The sequence below is a fragment of the Leuresthes tenuis genome, unplaced genomic scaffold (genome assembly GCF_036924035.1).
Source record: "Leuresthes tenuis unplaced genomic scaffold, fLeuTen1.0.hap1 SCAF_10, whole genome shotgun sequence".
In the NCBI taxonomy this organism is placed as follows: Eukaryota; Metazoa; Chordata; class Actinopteri; order Atheriniformes; family Atherinopsidae; genus Leuresthes; species Leuresthes tenuis.
The window spans coordinates 3,209,195-3,229,085 of NW_027325364.1; the positions used below are offsets into that span (position 1 = coordinate 3,209,195).

Below are 19,891 nucleotides of genomic sequence, written 5' to 3' on the forward strand. Positions count from 1 at the left end.
CCGAGAAGAAACCATCAAGGCTTCCCACACTGCAGATGTGTCAGCATTCATGTTTTGCTTCCTGGCCTTGAAAAACAATATCAAACCTCATCAAAACACTTCCGATTCTTTCCTTTTCTAAGCCAGTCTCGGCTAACGATGGTATACGCCGGACATGTCGAGTTACAACAACAAAAGGTCAAACTCACATCATCACTGTGGAGTTTTAACTTCACATATTTTCTTAAAGGGGAACTCCGGTATTTTTAGACCTTATTCCTGGCATGAAATACGTTCATCTACTCACTGAGAACAGTTTGGCAAAAGTCGGCGTCCTTCGGAAGATATTTAGATTCCTCGAGATCCATATAACGGAGTGAACGGGGCTTAGAGGATGCAGCCTCTAAATAAGGCATTATCTGTCTTTATTTCACCAATACTTTAAGAAGAATGAATGAATGAACGTGTGCTATAGCTCTGTTAGCTCATAGCTGCTGTTATGTGGCTACTTGCAGCTAAAGGAGAGCTAACGGAGGGATTTCTACACAGGCACTCTACTGGGACCACTTCATCATGAACGCATTTCATGCCAGAAATAAGGTCCAGGTTTAAAAATACCAGAGTTCCTCCTTTAACTTTAAAGAAGATGATTAAGTGTGCAGATTTTCTGCTTGTTTAGAAGATTTTGCATGGTCCGTCTCCCCCTCCACCGAATAAGTTCACCCAACTGAATCATCTACTTGAATGCTCTTGCAAAGGCTTCTGTCCCAACTGGGTCCCTCCGTTGGTCCCAGGATTGTCGTCTAGCAGCTCCTACACCACGCCTAAGACAATCCAAACTCTGTTCATGTGTCGTCCCACGATGGTGGAATGACCTACCGAGCGCTACCAGAACAGGGGCGTCCCTGTCTATCTTCAAGAAGCTCCTGAAAACCCAGCTCTTCAGAGAGCATCTCCTATCCCAGCACTTACCTTGTACTTCCCTCCCCCCTCTATCTCTGCACTTTATCTTTCTGCACTTCCTTCTATGCCTGCACCCTATCTCTACTCTGTCCCCTCTGACAGAGTCGGACTCCTGGGTTCCTTCTATGTAGCTTATTGTTAGCTTTATATAGCTTGTTAAATCTTCATTTGTAAGTCGCTTTGGATAAAAGCGTCTGATAAATACAGAAACATAATCATGAGGATAAGGGTGAGATGCTACACAGAGGAAGTTGCTCTTCTCAAGCAGCAGATACGTGCAACACTACAGCCAAAGAGCAGAACATCTTACAGATCTATGAAACAGTGGCTGACAGCCAGTCAAACATGCTGTAATCAATGCAGTTCTATCTCTGTCTTTTATGGTCATATAATTCTATTTGTTAGCTAATCTGCTTGTAGTTTAAACATTTTATGCCATCAACGTGCCACAGATGGCTCAACCTGACCCCATTAACATGGCAGAGGGAAGCAATCAAGTTAATTATTGTGAATTCTCCCTTTTTAAACTAAAACACATACAGTAACAAGGTATCCAGATGGGCTTGCAGAAATTAAGATATTAAAAATCCTTTCAAGCCGTCTCATTGACACAAAGAGAAGTTATTAATACCTCTTTGAACATTATGATCGAACGCTGGGGTCTCTTGTCCATCAGTCAAGCAGGTATAGAGCTGACTGACAGCCCTTAAATCCCAGAGTAACATTAGACTGTGGAGTTGCTCTGAAGGGGGTCCGAGCCCTTTGGTTGTGTGTTGCATGGACAGTACACCCCTCCCCCTCTCACAGCATTGAATGGTACATGATCTACCTATTGCTGTTGGAGTTGTCCTGACCCATCTGACCTCCTGCAGGCCAGCTCGGTTTCTGAGGTCCTGTGTCCTGGTGTCACCTGAGAACGCCGTTAATTCTGTGTGTCCATTAACTACTGACAGAACAACTTCTGCCACCATGTTTTTATTACTCTGTGATCCACATTTTTGTTTCCAGCCTGCATCTTTCATCAGCCCCCTTTTGAACACAGATTTCGGCATCCTAGCAGGTAAAAACAGCACCGCTGTGCTGTTGAAATGAGAACTAACCACACTGCTGTCACGCAGGGATGCTTCATAAATGACATTCTTTTGCAGAGTGTCGGGACGACTGTGTCTGAGGGACCGAGCTGGAGAAAGTGAGTCCACAGGTGCAACTCCAGCCCTTTCATTCAGTGCAGTTACACTGAATCGCGACACTCTGTGTCTGAAAGTGAACTTGTTTTCACAAACTGACTCACTTCGCCTGCAGAGTACGCTCAGAGCCAAAGGATACATGTCTCTGTCTGAAGTCGTATTCCATAAAGAAACAAGGCCAAATTCAAATTAAATAGCATATTTGCAACATACTGGTAGTAAGTTCAGCTCACAGAGGAGCTAATTTAAGGCTCAATGAGGGGGAAATAAAGATGCTTATGAAAAAGCACACACAGCTGTCTTCATTTCTCGCTTCATAGAAGTCAGCTCCTCGCGGACAGCTGTGTTTCTAATCTGGCTGGAATGAAGGAGGGTGGAGAAAGAGGGGAAAAAGAAGGAGAACTGCGGGAATATTTTAGAGGAGACTATTCCGAAAGCCAGTAAAAATATGAAGTAAAGGCTGTCAACATTTCACAGTATAATGTTGTCAGCACAAGAAGATCACTCCACTGAAAAACAAAGAGTTGCAGTTAAATGAGCGTGTGTTGACTGAGAAACCATGAAAAGATAAAGATATAAGGACAGAGGCAGGAACAGGGAGGTGGAGGGGATCAGGTGAGCATCACATCAAATCCAAACTGTCTCACATATTCTAACATATTTAGAACAGGGAGAAGACTGGACCAGAGAGACGAGCTTCACTATAAAAGCTGTGATTTTCTGTGGCCCGGCACTAACCAGCAGTTACCCTCCAGGTTACTTTCTGTAAAACGTGGCGGGACAGAGGTTGGAACTGTCCTGGGAAAAGGCTGAAAACTCACCCAAAAGTGATGTCAGAGTGATGCAAGATCCCCTGAAATGCACCTACAGACGCTGGGCTCATGCATTAGTCATGACCGCTCAGTGTAAAACTCTGAAGGCGAATTATTACCCGGCTCGGGGCTTTTTGCAGGGAGCTAAAAGATATTTCAGCCCGGCGGGGGTTCTGCATTTCCTCTGGGGTCTTAATTAAACTGTGCCTCAATAGAAGCTGATAGAAATGTAGTACATCCTATTTTTGTCACATAACAGCTGCACAGATGTGTTCTCAGCTGTTCTCATGGTGTCTTTTTGTCACCCCCTAATCTCACCTGGGAGACAGCGTAGTCCAAACACATCTCGACTCCTTGCGTTTACGCCGCTCTGACTCAGCATCCTCTCCTTTAAGAGAAACAGAGAGAACATTAAAAGCTTAATAATCATGCTTCTACTCCTTATGATGAGCAGTCGGTTAGTCCTGTATAAAGAGCAGTAATAAGCAGAGTAAAACAGAATATTTTTACATAGTTTTAGCTGACAGGAACCTATGAATAAAGTGCTGCTCTCGCTCCAGCCGATGCCACAGAGCTCTGCAGCTGCAGACTAAACAGAGCTTCGTGCCACCTTTGGTCTGGATTATGTTCCAATAACGGCTGCGACTCTTTCTCCCATCAAAGTCTGACCGGCCTCAATGGACTCATTTGCAAAGACAAAGAAACAAAGCTAACCACACAGTGACCCTGTGATTCTGAGTTTCCATGCTGCGGTTCTGTTTGTTCCGGTTTTCTCTCCGATCGTCACAAAGTCTCATTTCTCGACTCTGCTCAAGAAGCACAATCCAATTGAGCCACAGAGGCTTTCTATAATCAGCCTGCGAGCTTACTGGCACATATGTTTCCACTTAACTTTTCTGCTAACCCCCCTTTGTGAAGACCATTCATCGGCTTGAAATCCCAAAATATGCCATACCCTGCAATATGAGAGGATAGTGTGATTACACAGGTGGCAAACGAGCTTTAAAATAGATCAGACGACAACGAGCCCCGACAAAACGGCACAACGTGGAGCCTCAAACGCCCCTCTCAGCAGTTCTGAGTTTGGCCCGCAGTGAAACAATCATTTACGGCTTCATTTCAGGCACCGGTTTCATCGTGAAACACAAGTAACTCCTTGAGTCAGCAGAGACGTGTGAATAATAACAATGAATCCACTCAGCTAACTCTTCTGCAGTGTGTTAGCAGCCTGAGACTCGGTGCTGCAGAACGAAAGGAGCATTTAACAAAGAGGACTTTTGGCCCGTAAGAAGGTTGTAAAATCACACTCATTCACAGCTGCTCGTTTTTCTTTGCACGTGAGAACATCTGGCTTCAACGAAAACTGGGATGTACCACAAATACGCAACATTTTCTGACCGAAGAGCGTTTTTCACTCGTTTTCAAATGATTTCCACAAACGAAGAAGACAGTGATTAACATAAAGCTCAGTCAGGTGCAATAACTTACCATGAACTACTATTAAACCGTAAAGTACCAAAGTAATAAGTTACTCTCATGCATTTTCAAAAGCTGTGCTTTTTACGAAATGTTTTTCAAGCTTCAGGAACATCAGCGACCTCCATAAAAGGCTCAGCTCGAGAAAAACACTTCTTTATATTCCAAGGAAGGACAGTAAAGTTTTACAAGACTTCGCTCCTGCCAGAACATTGTTCCTTTTTCCCCCATTAGGCTTTAAAATGTGGACTCTTTCTTTTCGTTTCACACCCACAGGAAACCGCAGCTCGGTTTTTAAAGTTGGACGCGTTCAGTGTGTCGTCTGAAGGGGTATTTTGAGACGAATGAACACCACAGAAGAGACAGACAACAGACAGCGCTGATGGCATTCAACTGAACACTAAGAGCAGATTGGAGATGACACACAATCAAACATCTCCAGATGTGCGTGTGATGATGTTCCCATCACCAGAACATGCAATAGAGATGAGGAAAATGGCTGTGAGGCCCAGCTAAAAGTCACATGTCACTAAAAAGCACATTTCCAGGGCTGGGTTTGTGCTGACGCCTCACTTTCTCCTTCCTCGTGTGACTTCTGAGTCGCCATTGTATCACTTTCATTGCCTCCTTCTCCCCCATGCAGCCTCCCTGGCCCACTTTCACCCTCCTCTGATCCCTCCCTCCCTCCTCAGGGACAGAGGCCAAGGCTTTTTGCTGTTTCCATTGCTCATGGCTTCCCCTGCCACAGCAGCCAGACTCCTGCAGTAAGCGGCCTTGTTCCCTGCTCTGGACACACTGGATTCTGGGTTTTCTTTATCAAGTCTTTAAAGTCTGATATCACACAGCACGAAACACCCCGAAGCGTTTAAAAGCACCTTCAGGAATACGATCTTCCAGGTCAAATCCACTCAGCTGCTGATTTACAGTTCTGTCCGCAGTGTGGGAATGTTTGCATCTATTGTTAAGATGACATTAAAGTTGCTGCTGCTGAGCAAAGCTCAGCGTGGGTCTTGTTAAATACAGATGAGCTGCAACAGAGCAGCTGCAGCCCGTTTATTTGCATAATGCTTTACAATTCCACACATGAAGAGGACTCAGACGGGAATGAGGCCTGAATGCTGCTTATTTTGAAGTGTTTCGTCAGCATATATGAAGGAACGGTGCTTTTTGCTGTGTGTTAAGAGGCAGATCGATGATGAAATTCTGTATATTCTGCTATAACAGAAACAGAAGAGCTGACATTTTATTTATTTATGCACTGAAAGGGAAGGCCCCCGAGGGCAAAGCAAGAGAACAAAGCCTTGAACAGAATCAGCCGTTCATAGTACAACGATGTGCCTGCTACTGTGAAAAACAGTTCAGGAAAACACAGAAATGACTTCAACTGATTCAAATGGAGGGTAAAATAATGAATCAATGTTTTATGAACTGGGAATTCTTATGGTTAATCTTTAATGTCTCATTTCCAGCATCTCTGCAGCTCTTAACCCATCAGATTTTATCCTGAGGTTTTCCATCCTGATCGTAATGTGTCTGAGCTTCACGTTAACAACAGATCTGCTGTTAAAGACACACAATGAGGACAATAACCATCTATTTCCCTGCCGTCTTTCTCTTTCTCCATATCTTAATCTCCATTATCGCTCTCTGTCAGCACCGTTCAGATCTATATACAAATATAGGTCAGTCCAGGAAGTTTCAAGGGCAATGAAAAGCCGAAAAAAGCGTTTTCTCACGACGAGAAGTCTCACCGTGAACCATCTCATGCAGCGTTTGTCCATCATTCAGCTGATCCGAGAGCCACAGAACAGAACCTGCAGCCATCAGTGTGGGATGGTTAGTTTCTACCTCTGTGTTTGGCTTAAAAGCAGACAGAAAGGAGCCTGGCAAGATGGATTTAGCTGTGCGGTTTCCCATAAGGTGGAAGCTTTAACTGGGATCGTTTTCCAACCATGCAGACAACAAAATGAGTTACTCTGCCGTCTCAATATGATTCACTGTAAAAATCAGTCTCCGGTGCATTTCTACAGTTTGTTATTATTCTAATTGTGCACAAGTGCATGTATTTTGCACCACGGGAAAGCTTTGTTGGTTGAACTCTCGCACATGATGCCGTCTCTTCTGTTAATCTTAACACTAAGACAGTCATCAGCCTCCAGTCTCAAGTGAAGGGTCCCTTCTTTAAAAGGCTCCAAGTCGTGGTATGAAAGAGGCAGCTCTGTCAAAAACTATTAAACGAAACCAGTGTACCTGACTCCCGTTAGCCTGTATTTACAAATCACGCAGCATCGGACATGACAGCAAGTATTTATCAGTCACCGTGCGGCCTGTCAGGGGAGTCTTGACATGCCGGTTTCCCTTCATTTAAAGGGAGGGAGGGTTGATAAGCTGCGAGACAGAGCATTAAGAGACTGAAATGTCAGATTTCTGAGTCCAGCAGCAGCAGCATTTCCTCTTCAGACAGTGTATTTATTGATTTACATGATCACTAACAGGTCATCCTGGCAGCTTAAAGGAAAATCCAGAGCTGAATACTGAACATCTTCAGGGGATTACATTCATCTCTCACACAGTGTTATTTTGCCGACTCTAAGCCAGCCAGCTCACCTCCCTTGAGTGAGATTAACAGAGTCATTCCACTCACAGGAAACAGACAAATGGCCATGTCTCCACAGACCGAGCTTTTTCTGTTAGTGAATAGCGCTGCTGGTTAATTATCACCCAATGCCCAATCAATAGACTCTATAAAAGGACCGTAAATCTGCCGTGGTGTTAAGGAGAGTCCATTGTTTCGCTCTGTTTAAGCGGACCGTGTGTCAGCAGCCCTGAGACTGGCAGTATCGCTGCAGTTTGGGTCCTAAGAGAGTGGGTGTGGGCAGCTGCACTGGACTGACATATTCCTATCAGGCTTTAATCTTCAGCCACTTTGAATAGCCCTCAGATGATCTCTCCTCTGGCATTTCTGCTTCTGTTGAGCTTTGTGCTGCGCGCCTTTCATGTCGACTGCTTCAAAGCTGGATGGGAGTTAACTCTCTAAGGGACATTCACAACCAAAACAGACCTTAAGACGCCTGCCATCCTGTCAAGTGGTAGGTCTGGAAATCTGACTGTAGGACACTGTGTTAAAGTCTTAAAATACGTCTCAGTCCTTCACTTATTACAAGAAAAACGGGAATTAGGTGCCGTGATTTACTGAAACATGTGCAAATATATCTGGAAATACCGTAAATGTGGCTGAGTTTATTCTCCAACTCAGCCTGAACCCTCTGAGACCAGCTTTCTGTCATTTCTTTAAGGAGTATTCAGGAATAGTTCTCCAGGCTTCTTGAAGGACATCCCAAAGCTCTTCTTTGGATGTGGGCTGCCTTTTGTTCCGTTCTCTGTCAGATGATCCCACACTGCTTCAATAATGTTGAGGTCCGGGCTCTGGGGAGGATTCATCCCTCCATAAGACCTGTTGCCACTGATTTTCAGTCCACTTCTTGTGTCATTTGGCACAGCTCAGCCTTTTCTCCCTGTTTCCCTTCCTTAAGAACGGCTTCTTGACAGCCACCCTTCCATGGAGACCATTTCTGATGAGGCTTGGGCCAACAGTAGATGGATCAGCTGAAGGTCCAGATGCATCTCTCAGGTCCTGTCAGGTCACAGCTGGATTTTTTCCTCTTTCTTAAGGACATCACTTTCAGATCCTGTTCATCTGCTGTAGATAGTTTTTTAGGCCTGACACTTCTTCTTTTGTCCTCCACTTGTCCAGTTTCCTCAAATGTTTTAAGGACACACTGCACACCATGCTGAGATATGCCAAGTTTTCAGCTAATAGCTCTTTGGGAATCACCTTGTTGCTGCAGAAATCCTATTTTCTGTCTGTCAAACTGTGTTTTCTTTGCTGTTTTTCATAGATGCAGCTAAAGAAATGGGAACAAATGATGTGTCTTTGTGACAAAGTGCCTAAAGATCCAGTTTAAAACGGCTTCTTTGCTAAGTTGTCTGTTCTGTGTCGACACAACACTGGTTCATCCCTTGAGTTAGGAGCCTTTTTTCTTCCTGAATGCTTCATAGCTCAGAGTTAAGTGGCTTAACAAAGAAAAAACACTAAAAATGTTCAGGTACAAGGACTGAAAGTGAGTGAAGACCGATCTACCGATCTAGTGAAGATCTGCTATCTTGCTGTAGATAGTTTCTTCTTCTTTTGTCCTCCACTTGTCCAGTTTCCTCAAATGTTTTAAGGACACACTGCACACCATGCTGAGATATGCCAAGTTTTCAGCTCTTCAGGGACGACCTCGTTGTCTGCTGAGCTGTTATTTGTTCGGTGGCTTGAGAAAGAAAACACACACATTCCTCTGAAAATGTTCAGGTCCAAGGACTGGACTGAAAATGAGCGAAGAAGAAAAAAACGACAAAGAAAGACCTTCAGAAAGCCTGGAGGAGCGTTGCTCAACACCACTTTAAAAGATTAGAACAAAGTCTGGCTGCTTGGAGGAAAATATAAAGAAACAAGGAGTGGCTCCAATCTGTTTTAACGTTATTAAACCTGAAGGTTGTTGCTTCAAGCTCGTCAGGACTGCTGCTTTTTCTCGCCTCGTGTGAAATTATTGTCTGACTAAACCCCATCACTTTGGACTGAGGAGATTTTAAAGGCTTTTAGGCTTCCTAAAAGAAATCAATGGGGTAAGCATGATTCACGTTAACTCATGGGAGTTTGTGGCGTGCAGACGAGGAAACGTGCTGTGACAGAAGAAGAGAAGATGCAACCAAAAATCCATCTGGTCCAGAATGAGCCCGGGATTGGACTCAGTCTGACCACATGGTAATGGCAGTGAAACCCAAGAGCGCGTGGGTGGCCTGGTTCTGATCGACTGTGCTCAGCATCACTGCATCACAGCCACATTCTCATACTTTAGACACGTGGGATTCTGCTGGAGGGCTGTGGAGATGTTTCAAAGTCTCATCACTGCAGAGAAAAAAACAATATCTAGAGCTGGCCAACCACTGTCTCCATGGCGACAGCCAGATGTTGAGCAGTGCACATCACCCCCACTCCACATGCAAGCCTCGCCTGAGGGGAGAGTAAAGAGGCATCTGTTACCATTTCCCCCTGCGGCTGCTGGAAATATCCAAGGAGAGACAAAAAGCCGAGGCAACACAAAGCCAAGAAAAACTCCGCACATGCACTAATGGCCTGTCTGAACCTCTGCACGCGCACGTGCAAATTGGGCAGCGTGACTTAAAGATAATTTGAAATGGAGTAGCACACACCTTCAACATTTTAAAGCAGCATGAGACCTTTAATAGCTGGAGCAGACCAAAGTGTTCAGCGCACACTTGTCAGGATGATGAATGTCTTCCACAATTTAATCCCATATGAAGCAAACCCCCGCTGTGAGAAGTGATTAAGATCCCCCTTCACAGGCCTTTAATTAGGCATGCAACCAATGAGACTGACATTATGTACCCTCAGTGTAATTATGCAGACAGGAGGAAACTAAAGCTGTGCACAAAGACAACTAAAGAGAGGCTGAAAAGCTTCTCTGAGTGGATGGGAGGGGGGCTGCAGTGTTTAAAATCCAGCCAGCAGCCAAAATCCTACCTGCTTTTATATTTATAGCTCAGCCTATTGAACGATGGCCGATGATTCCTGCAGCATAACACCGAAAAAACCCCAAACACAGTCAGAGTAATGCAGAATTAGGCTCTCACAAAGCAAAACTGGTTGTAGAGATGTGCACTTAAAGCAGTCTTTGGTTGACTTCTAAAATCACAGTTCACCTGGAAATCAACACGTAATCTCCATACTGATGAGAACACTATGCAAATAAGCCAGGAGACAGATGTGCTCAATAAAAACAGGGGGGGTCAAGTGAATAAAAACATCTGGAAAAAGGGAGAAAAAGCAAACAGCACAACAGCCGTTTAACAGAGGGAACTGAACCTTAGTTAAGAGTAACAAAGTGTCTTTAAATTCACACACACGCTGGATTTAAGAAGTTAAAAGGATGGTTAGCGTCAGTTAGCCTGACCAGTGACCTCACCTTGATATCTGGAAGCATTTGTCTCACTTTGAACGTGGTCTTGGATCCCGTCAACATTTTTTTTTTTTGGTTTTGTAACGACGGAATTTATCAGCGAAAGAGGAGCAAAATAAAACCCACGGAGTAAACACGAGATAAACTGTATGTTACCATAAGCTAACGGTCGAGAATTCGGCGTCCTCCTCTCGTCGGCTTCAACCGAAAATAACCGTTAAAGCGAAAAGAAGGGTCCGCGCGCTCAACGGCGGCCAGCCTGTATCACCGGCTTCTCCAGCTGAGGTGTTCAGTGTGGACGAACAAACTATTTTCGCTCTTTTCATCGCTATCCGCTCTGACAGCATCAGCGACTCGACCGCACACAAAAACACCAGAGCACACCCTGCTGAAATCCACCACCCGTTGTCACTGGGCTATAATAAACTGCTGTTAGTCACTAACGGAGAGATGTGTTCACGGCTACTACCGTTTCCTGCCCATTTCGCTCTGTTTGTTTATTCCTTCGCCATAGTGAAACACACTGGTGGAAAAAGGAGCAGCAGCGGTTGTGGAGCTTCTTAAAGCGACAGTACCTCTGGCCAAGGAACAGTTTATGGGTCTGGAACGTGCCACACTCCACCAGGACATTGTATTCTGCTCACTGGAAGTTGGAGCGGCAATTTTCCCCGCTTTTTTCACAAACCTTTGAACTCACCACCACTCAACACAATACAAAACAAAAGTTGAGACATTGCAGACAATATGAAACGAAAGCATCGTGCTTTGTCGCGTCAACTTTATTGTATTTGTCAGGTCTGCAACACATTAAAAAAAAGTCAGGACGGGGGACAATTTAAAGCTACTCATGAGGTTTAGAATATGATGTCACTTGATTTCAAACAGGTGATTGTAACCATAATTTGGTACAAAAGCATTATTCAGAGAAGACTTTTTTGAGGATTAAAGATGACCAGAGGATGTCCAGGTTCTCAAAAAAGATTGGACGTGTTGTATATTTCTATCTCCACAGTGCGTAACACCGTTAAACCACACAAAGAACATAAATTAATTTCAGTGTGTAAAGGACGAGGGAGCAAGCCTAAACTGGACTCTGAACCGTCATTTATCAATAGCTGCTACACAAAGACAAGGGATTACTGTGGGAAACCTTTGTCAAGGACTACAATACAGAGTTCCATTCACAAATGCCACTTCAAACACTACTGTGCAGAAAAGAAGGGAGTGTGCTGTGGTCAGACCGATCAGTATTCCAGATATTTGTCAGAAGAAATGGAGCAAAGAGCAAAAGCAGCATCCAGCCTGCTGTCAGCAACCAGTCCCTGCAGCCAGGCTCTGTGATGGTATGGGGTTGTATTTCCACTTCTGTGATGGCAGCATTAATGCAGAAAAGTTCACTGAGATTTTACAGCAACATATGCTGCCTTCAAGGCCACATCTTTTCCAGGGACGTCCAAGCATTGTTCAACCAGAAGATGTAAAACGACATTCTGACACATTCCAAAAGCCCAACTGAGGGCCGAATCATTAACACCTGAAACTCTTCGGGTTCGGTAAATTCAATGTCAGAACATCTTTAAGTATGAGGGGGAATGGCAGCATTACAAAGTGGTAAAAGCTTTCATGTCCCTACTTTTTTAGGAATGTGTTGCAGGCCTTAGATGCTAAAATTGATGCATGTGAAAAGATGACATTAATGAGAAAAAACTGGATATCTCGGGTTCATGCTCTGTAATGAAATAAGTGTAAGTAAATGTAAACTTCTTATTCCAGCCTATTTATTTTGTGGCATGTATTTTTTGCACTTAGAATATCACCTAAATTGCCAGCAGCACACATCAGTTCACTTGTTAAAGTAGGAAACAGACAATCTGTTGCAGTTTTAATTCAGATTAGCTGTATGTAACAGGGTTTATTTGGTCTGTGGCTGGTTTTTTTCTCTGTGTTGTACCAGGTATCTGCATCCTCTTTAATACACCTGGCAGATCGGTTCATTTTAAGTGATTTGCTTTAAGTAAATTTGATGTTTCCACCAGTAATTGCTGTCTTGACCCGTTTGGCTATGAATGATATCTGAGTAGGCATTAACAAAACGAGGAATCGGATGTATTAGATAAGCAACCAACATCCTAAAAACCATTCTAATGCAGCAAAACATCTCCCCAAACAGAAAAAAGCAACTTATTACCAAACACAGCCTCTTTTTGTCCAGCAGTACCTTCTTCTGATCCTTTGGCGAGTCCGAACAGGGCGAACAGGGACCTCTTCTCTCTCATCCAGACTGGAGGTCTCAAAGCACCAGTAATTTTCGGTTTCGAAGAAATTCCTCTCCAGGAAGAAAAGGGAAAGTTCCACTAATCCTGAGCGACACTCAGCCCTGCTGGACAGCTGAGGAGAACTATAATAGAGAGGTCTGGATTTTTTACCACATGGGAAACTGTTCAATATTGCATTAGGGTCTCCGATTTCTCTAATACATAAAACAGACCCAGACACAGGACCTTGCATCATCTGAGCTGGAGTTATTCACCAATGTATAATGCAACAAGGTTAAGGCAATACAGAATTACATAGACAGCAAATAAGTCTCTCTTTTCACCTTTATCTGCTGGATTTACTTACTTTACTCCATGTTTTTCGTGTCTTTGCTGCACCAAGTTGAATAGAAAATCACAATTTTGGAGATGAATGATGAAGCTGGTTGTGATTCTGTGACTCCAGCAGGACAGATGTTCTCTGGATGTCGTCCAGCTGCCGTTACGTCACCACGCCAAGAGACTTAAAGAGCTTGACCCTTTGAGAAGTATTAGTGCAACTTGAAAAATGTCCTCAACAGTAATGGATATAGGGCCAAAATGAAAGATTTTAGGCTTAAAAGGTGGGAAACATGTGGAAGAAAATGAAAACGAGTCCCCAACGCTGGGCCAGAGTGAAACTTTAAAAAACACAGGAAATTTAGGCTCTCTGCTACCAAAACTACAAATTATACAGTAACTAATAGTTTCATAGCAGTAACAGTGAGTTATGCTGACAAATAGAGAACCTGTCCTCAAACATGTCAGAGATGAAGATGCTACATCCATTTCTGTCACAGCAATAACAGGCAACCTCTCCAGGGAATACTCAGTACCCAAACTATTTCTAAAAGTGGCCTGTATGGAACCATAAGAGTGACAAAAAATCATAAACCTGTTAAAGAAGAAGAATAAATGAGGAGAAATATATAAATAAATATATTTAAATATAAATTAATGAACAAATAAAAGCTAAAAGAACAATTAAAAGTATTTTTTCATGCTTTTTGCCCATTTATTCCCGTATATACTCAAAATAAATATTTTTTGTTGTATGTATATAAAAGCCCAGTAGTTTAATTTATAGCAGTCTATAAACTATTTTATGTCGCTTTATTTTAATACTTTTACATTTATCTGTTTTTCACTATGAGACATCAGGTATGTGCTCGAGTTGTCTGTGTTTGACGGACGACACCAAAAGTTGAATTAAATGTCAACCAAAATGTTGACAAAGTTTCTTTGTACACTTTGAAGATGGTGTATTTCACTTGCATGAGCTGCATGACAAATCCTGCAACCTGAACAGCAAATTGAGTTGGAGACCATCTGATTGGCTCAGAGCAGTGCAGGCCAACTATAGCTCAAAGCTGATTGGTTCAGAGTAGTGGGCGGAGGCCAACTGTAGCTCAAAGCCGATTGGTTTAAGAGAAGTGGGTGGCCAACTGTAGCTCAAAGGTGATTGGTTTAAGAGAAGTGGGTGGCCAACTGTAGCTCAAAGCTGATTGGTTCAGAGTAGTGGGCGAACAACTGTAGCTCAAAGGTGATTGGTTAAGAGCTAAACAAGAGAGAAAAGCAAAGACAAAGAAATGACAAGAAAGTACAAAACCAGAAAGAAAAATGTAAAAGAATGAGAAAAGTTAGAGGTACTATTTTATATATTTATGTAAAAGTATATACAGAGATAAATGTGGAAATAAAATGTTTTTTTGTAAGTATATTTTCTCATTTACAGATTTATTCTTTTTTTGTGTCACTGATTTTAAAGCTTTGGTTGTGATTGTGTAACAAATAGAAAATACAGAGGCTTCTTAGATGGAACAAAAGCGTGAGACAACTAAAAATAACTTTCCATTTTTGGCTCATTTCATTAAATCTAAGAAAATAGTACTTTTTTGTTGCTTTGTCTGACCCACCAGGAGCCTTTCCTCTCAGAAAATGATTATAATAGATGTTCCTAAAGGTGTTAGTCCACACATACGACATCAAGACTTTAGTTTAAAACAGAAGTTTTTACTGTAGACTTTCAGTTATGTTTTCTGAACAAATTCCAAAGAAGTGATTGCATTGTTGTGGCTTTCATGACAAAAGAGTCGGCAGATAAATAAAAAGTTGCTCATGAAAAAAGGCAAAAGAAAGCAAGCATAAAAATCCTTGAAATACAACGAGAATTTATTCAAACGGTGCAAAAAAATAATTATAATAATAACCTAACATAAAATCTGATGTTCTTTCTATCCAGATTGCACTGTCACACAGCCTTGGGGGGGCTCTCCTCTCAAGAAGGAAAAATAAAATTAGAACGATAAAAAATTAAAATAAAAACAGAACAAATCAAGTTCAAATAATGCACAAATTTGGTAACATGTTTCGCCATTTACATGCAACAGTTCCAGTCCCATGCAACTCGAAGTATTCCATGTTAACGTCATCAATGATGCATGTTCTGCTCCTCACAGAAACGACAGTGTTGTACAATATATAAAAATATATCAGGCCAACTTATTCTGAGCCATTTTCTCTTCTGGTTTGGAGGAAATCAGCCGAGTCGACGAAAACGTGATGTTTTAGCGTAGCTGCAGAGTTTAAAAAGTAAACGTATTTAAAACAAACAACTAAAAGCCAGACTGCTAGACGATTAGCCGTGTGAGAAAGAACATCCTAAGTTATCTCAGCTAAACTTTCCACAAGGAAACCTATTTAAAAAAAATAAAATCGCACTATATATATATATATATAGATATATATATATATATATATATATATATGTGTGTGTTCTCAAATCGTTGGGTCAGCACTGAGGAAATTAGTCTGTAACGAAGGAGCCTCAAGTATGAAAAGGCCCTTCTGGGGGTTTCCTTCAACAGTAAGAATGTCTCATTCTGGTTAACAGATTCTTCTCTGAATCCAGGCTCTTACAAGCTTATGATCCAACAATATACATTCTTACCCTTTAAAAACACTGTAAAACTTCGGGCTTACAAAAATAAGTCGGAACATATTTGTACAACCTCTCCACCTTTTTTGTGTTTTTTTAAATCCTTAAATACAAAAAAAGTGTTCGTAACCTGTAAAGTCTGATGTTTTGGAGGCATCTGTTTCACCGCAGGAAGAAAAGAAAAAGAACAAAACTATGAGAAATAAAGCGGTGGCACACAAACAAGAATCATCTTCCCAAACTATGAAAACATTTAATGGGTTTCAACATTCACACAGCAAATGTTTGTTAGGAAACGGTGAAATCTGAGTGTGTCGCTGTGACTTGAGAGAGTCCCTCCTTCTTTAAGCAGCAACTCTTAAATATAAAGTATTAAACTAGCACTGCTGAGAAGCAACCCTCGTCATTTTGGTTAGTTTAGTCTGTAGTTGGGTGGAGGTCAGGAGGGCCAGAGCAAACACAGTTAAAAGAAAACAACAGCGCCCCCAACTGGGCAAGGCAGTGAATTGCATACTGAATTGTGCTTTTCGAAAAAAACCTCAAAGAAAAACTGTTGTAGAGCAACTAGAGTTGTTCCCAAAACAGGAATCCAACACCATGGCTTATTTGAGGGGAAATAATTACAAGTTTAAAGTAATTTAGTAGTCATTTCGACATTAGCACTAATGAAACAGTCTTGAACAAAAGGAAGACTCAAACTCAACTTATTTCTACTCGTCACTAACAGAATAAGTTCAAAAGCAGCGGATGTTTGAGGATAAATGCTGAAAAAGGCAACCGAGACGCTGAGTTAGTCAGTGATGCCGGAGGTCTAGTTTAAAATGAAGCCCCCCAGCCTGTGCTCATTGTGCTCCACAGACAGAGGCGTCTGCAGAGACCATCAACGGAAAAAGTCAGACTTATCTAACGTATCGATGCACATCTAGAAAGTGCTTGAATTGTGCAAAAGGTTTGGATGAGACGGAAGGACAGCCAAAAGGAAAGAAAGCGCCTTTACGACAAATAAACATCAAAGGAAGTTGTTTCTGAGGAAACCAGGGATGCACTACTTGAAAGTTAAACTCGGGGAAGTTGTAAGAAATATGTTTGACAAATTTCTAATCAGGTAAATCTGGACAAACGAGGCCTTTCTCACATTTGGTATCCGATCATAAGTGGACAGCCGTACATACAGATGCTGATTCTGAACAGAACCCGATCCCTGTCCCGGGCCGCTCCGGCTGATGGAACAGGAGGCTTTCCCAGAGGAAAAACCATGTCCAAACTCACAGGATGAATCATCCACAGAAAGCTTCCCGCTCGTCTTTCTGTTCATTCCTGCAGCGCCGGAGAACAAAGCAGCTGTGCTTGCAGCTGCTTTGTTCACCCAATCTGTCCCGAGGGTCCCTGGAGTCGCTTTTTAACGGGCCTCAGACCCAATTTACAGCTACTGCACGGGGAAAATATGGGGCGAGTGCACGAAAGAGTAGGCACAGCTGCCATCTGATGGGAAATTACGCCGCAGCTATCGGTGGGAAAATATCCAAAGAAACAACCATTTTAGGCTAAAAGTTTGAAAGAACTGGATCATCAGGACACAACTTAAAGGGTGTGTGTGCTTTTAAAAAGAGCCGTTTAGATCAAGCTTTCCTTCCTTCATATATAAAATAATCATGATGCTGTGCCTTTCAGATTGGACCAAAAACTGTCAGGAGCACATTTTAATGCCAGGTGTCATCACACACACGTCAGCACCAAGCGTGGACAGGCTCAAAGTGAAGAGTCACTTTGCATCACTGACCTTTGACCCTGAAATGGGAGAAAACACAAACAATTGTGGCAGAAACAGGAAGACCTCGAACAAAGAGAAACATTCGACTCAGGCTCTGGGAACGGACCGCAGCGCCTTGTTGTCTCTGCTCTGAAACGCCTCGTCATTCTTAAAAGGCTGAAAAATAGCGTGAAACTGAAGTGACGTTTGTTTTTCTACCGTGGACATCTGGAACGTCAGCGCCACAGCAGCCCGTGGAACGTTTAAACAGCGACTGAAAAGCGACTCAGTGAGGATGAACTTGCCGTTTCCCGAGGTACGTTTGATGCAAGCATCGAGTATAGCGAGTAGTGTAGCATCTGCACAACAATGAAAAGATCCTAACTGACCTTCCAAATGCTCAAATGACCCTTAGTTACCTAACCCACACATTACGACAGACCACATATGGAGTGGAGACTCGTGCCTTTACAGTTTGTGCTTGCGTTACTTGGTATGTTGCAGTGTGAGTGGAACAGAGTGTGTACAGTATGTTGCTAAGGGTTATGTACGGCGCCTGCCATATACATTCTCTCCACTAGAGGGAGACAGCAGCGAGGCGTTCAACTCTTACGAGGGAGGAGGGCCTGTAGTTTACACACACAAACACACACACACACACACACTCATACACAACACCTGCATAAGAGCCACAGCAAAATGTAACAGAAGTGCAGTTAGTTTATTCTGTGGTCTAACACGGGAGCCCAGGAGCCAGAACCGCCCTGTTTACTCTGCGGCCGGGCCGACTCCCGCCACCTTCAACAGGAAATGACACAGCTTAAAAAAAGAAGGAGAAAGACTGCTGCCTTTCTCTTGTCCATTCAGAGGCTGGTCTGCTCCAGTCGCTATTTTATTGAAACACAAAAAGGCCACTCTTCAAATTCAAGCCATAGCCAGGTCCATTCAGAACCTGTGGATGGCCGGTTCCGTCTCCCTCCTCTTCAGCTCTTCTCTGTAACAGTAGGAGCAGTAGTTTCCCGTCTCGGGGTGTCCGTAGTAGGTGCAGCTGGGTGTCCGACAGCGGCTGGACTGCAGGCTGCTCAGACCGCCAGCGCTGCCCAGCGAGTAGTGTCTAACCGGGGGCTGCCCGCTCCGACAGTCTAGGTTTGAGCTCATGTCCCGAAAGCCGTTGGTGTAGCTCCCACCGACGGGTTCTGCCCCGGGGTAGTCCGGTGGGTCGAACTCTGGGGGATATGAGGGGGCAATACGAGAGGGACTCAGGGAGGAGGGCCCTTGAGAGGTATTGTACTGCAGATGGGAGGGAACACCTTGTGCTGCGGGGCAGTGCCGGGGGAGGGTGGCATACGAGGGGAGGCCTGGGTAAGAGGTGGCTGGAGAGCCACCGGCGAGCTGGCGGCGGGTGTCCAGGTAGCTGTGCATGTGAAGATGCTGCGTGAGCGGTGCTGCAGCGGGGGGCTGGTCTATGAAAGAGGGCCGGGGGATGGGGACAACAGCAGCGTACATAGAGGGACTCAGAGGGGTGGACTTGAGTGGGTTGAAAGAAGGCGACGAGTTCTCCGATAGCTCCTCTTTGGCCTCATAAGGCCGATAAGTCAGCTCGGTACCACCGCCCACCTCCTTCTTCGCTGGCTGGTTGATATTATTCATGCCTTTCCTCTCGGCATCACGCCGCTGCTGCTCTTGCTCCGCCCGGAAGCGTTCCTCTGCATCAGCGAGGTAGCGTTGGATCATCTCCTCCTGGAAGGGCTGCCGGTTGCTGGTGGCGAGGAGGCTGGCGAAGATGAACTTCCTCTCACCTTGCATGGCGGCTCGCAGGATGCCCAGGCTGACCTTCACGTCAGCGCTGTACTTGTAGTTGTCGCCCTCTGTGCTGCTCCCACCACTGCTGCTCATGCTGCTCCCTGTTCCAATGAGACGCTCGCTGCCTGAGGAGGGGGAGCCTTTCCCAGAATCCTCCGAGGCTTGGGCTGAAGGCGAGCTATCTTTGCTGCCCTTCCTCCCCCGAAACGAGCCCTTCTTTTTCTCTCCACCCTCCTGCTTGGCACCTCCTGCTCCAGCGTTCTTTCCTGTCATCAGTCCGCCCACGTTCTTCTTCAGCTTGCTACCAAGGCTCTTGCCAAAGCTGCCAAGCTTATTGGCCACAGAGTCTGCCCTCTTCTTGTCTTTATCTTTCTCCTTCTTAGCTTTGTCCTTCCCTGCTGTCCCAGTGCCAGCAGATGCACTGCTGGATGAACTAGAGGAAGAGGAGGAGTTATTCTTGGCCAAAGACCCGCTCCCATTAACCGCCGACGCTGTGGTTGCGTCTCCGTTGCCGTTGGAGCTGCTGCTGACCGACTCCTTGTCCGACTCCCCTGAGTCAGGAGGTGTTCTGGCGTCCTCTCCTGCCGAGGCTGTGGGAGACTCCGGCTGGGCCAGTGGGGCTTGCTGAAAGGAACAAAAACATCTTCAAATCACTTCACAACT

The 19,891-nt window shown here is 44.1% G+C and overlaps 2 protein-coding genes across 5 annotated transcripts in view; both read right to left on the bottom strand.

Moving 5' to 3' along the window:
• The window catches only part of mtmr11 (myotubularin related protein 11), a 28,415-nt gene extending 17,433 nt beyond the window's left edge, over positions 1-10,982 (bottom strand). Inside the window, exons 1-2 of the mRNA XM_072393567.1 lie at positions 10,450-10,982; positions 3,260-3,329 (exon numbers count right to left, since the gene is read on the bottom strand). Coding sequence (XP_072249668.1) covers positions 3,260-3,329; positions 10,450-10,506 — 127 coding nt within the window. The 5' untranslated portion in view covers positions 10,507-10,982. The remainder of the gene's footprint in view (positions 1-3,259; positions 3,330-10,449) is intronic.
• A 3,909-nt stretch (positions 10,983-14,891) lies between these two features.
• otud7b (OTU deubiquitinase 7B) overlaps positions 14,892-19,891 on the bottom strand; it is a 36,821-nt gene continuing 31,821 nt past the window's right edge. For all 4 annotated transcript variants that reach the window (XM_072393573.1, XM_072393572.1, XM_072393571.1 and 1 more), the window contains exon 12: positions 14,892-19,852. In XM_072393573.1, the coding sequence (XP_072249674.1) occupies positions 18,371-19,852 (1,482 nt within the window). In that variant the 3' untranslated portion in view covers positions 14,892-18,370. The remainder of the gene's footprint in view (positions 19,853-19,891) is intronic.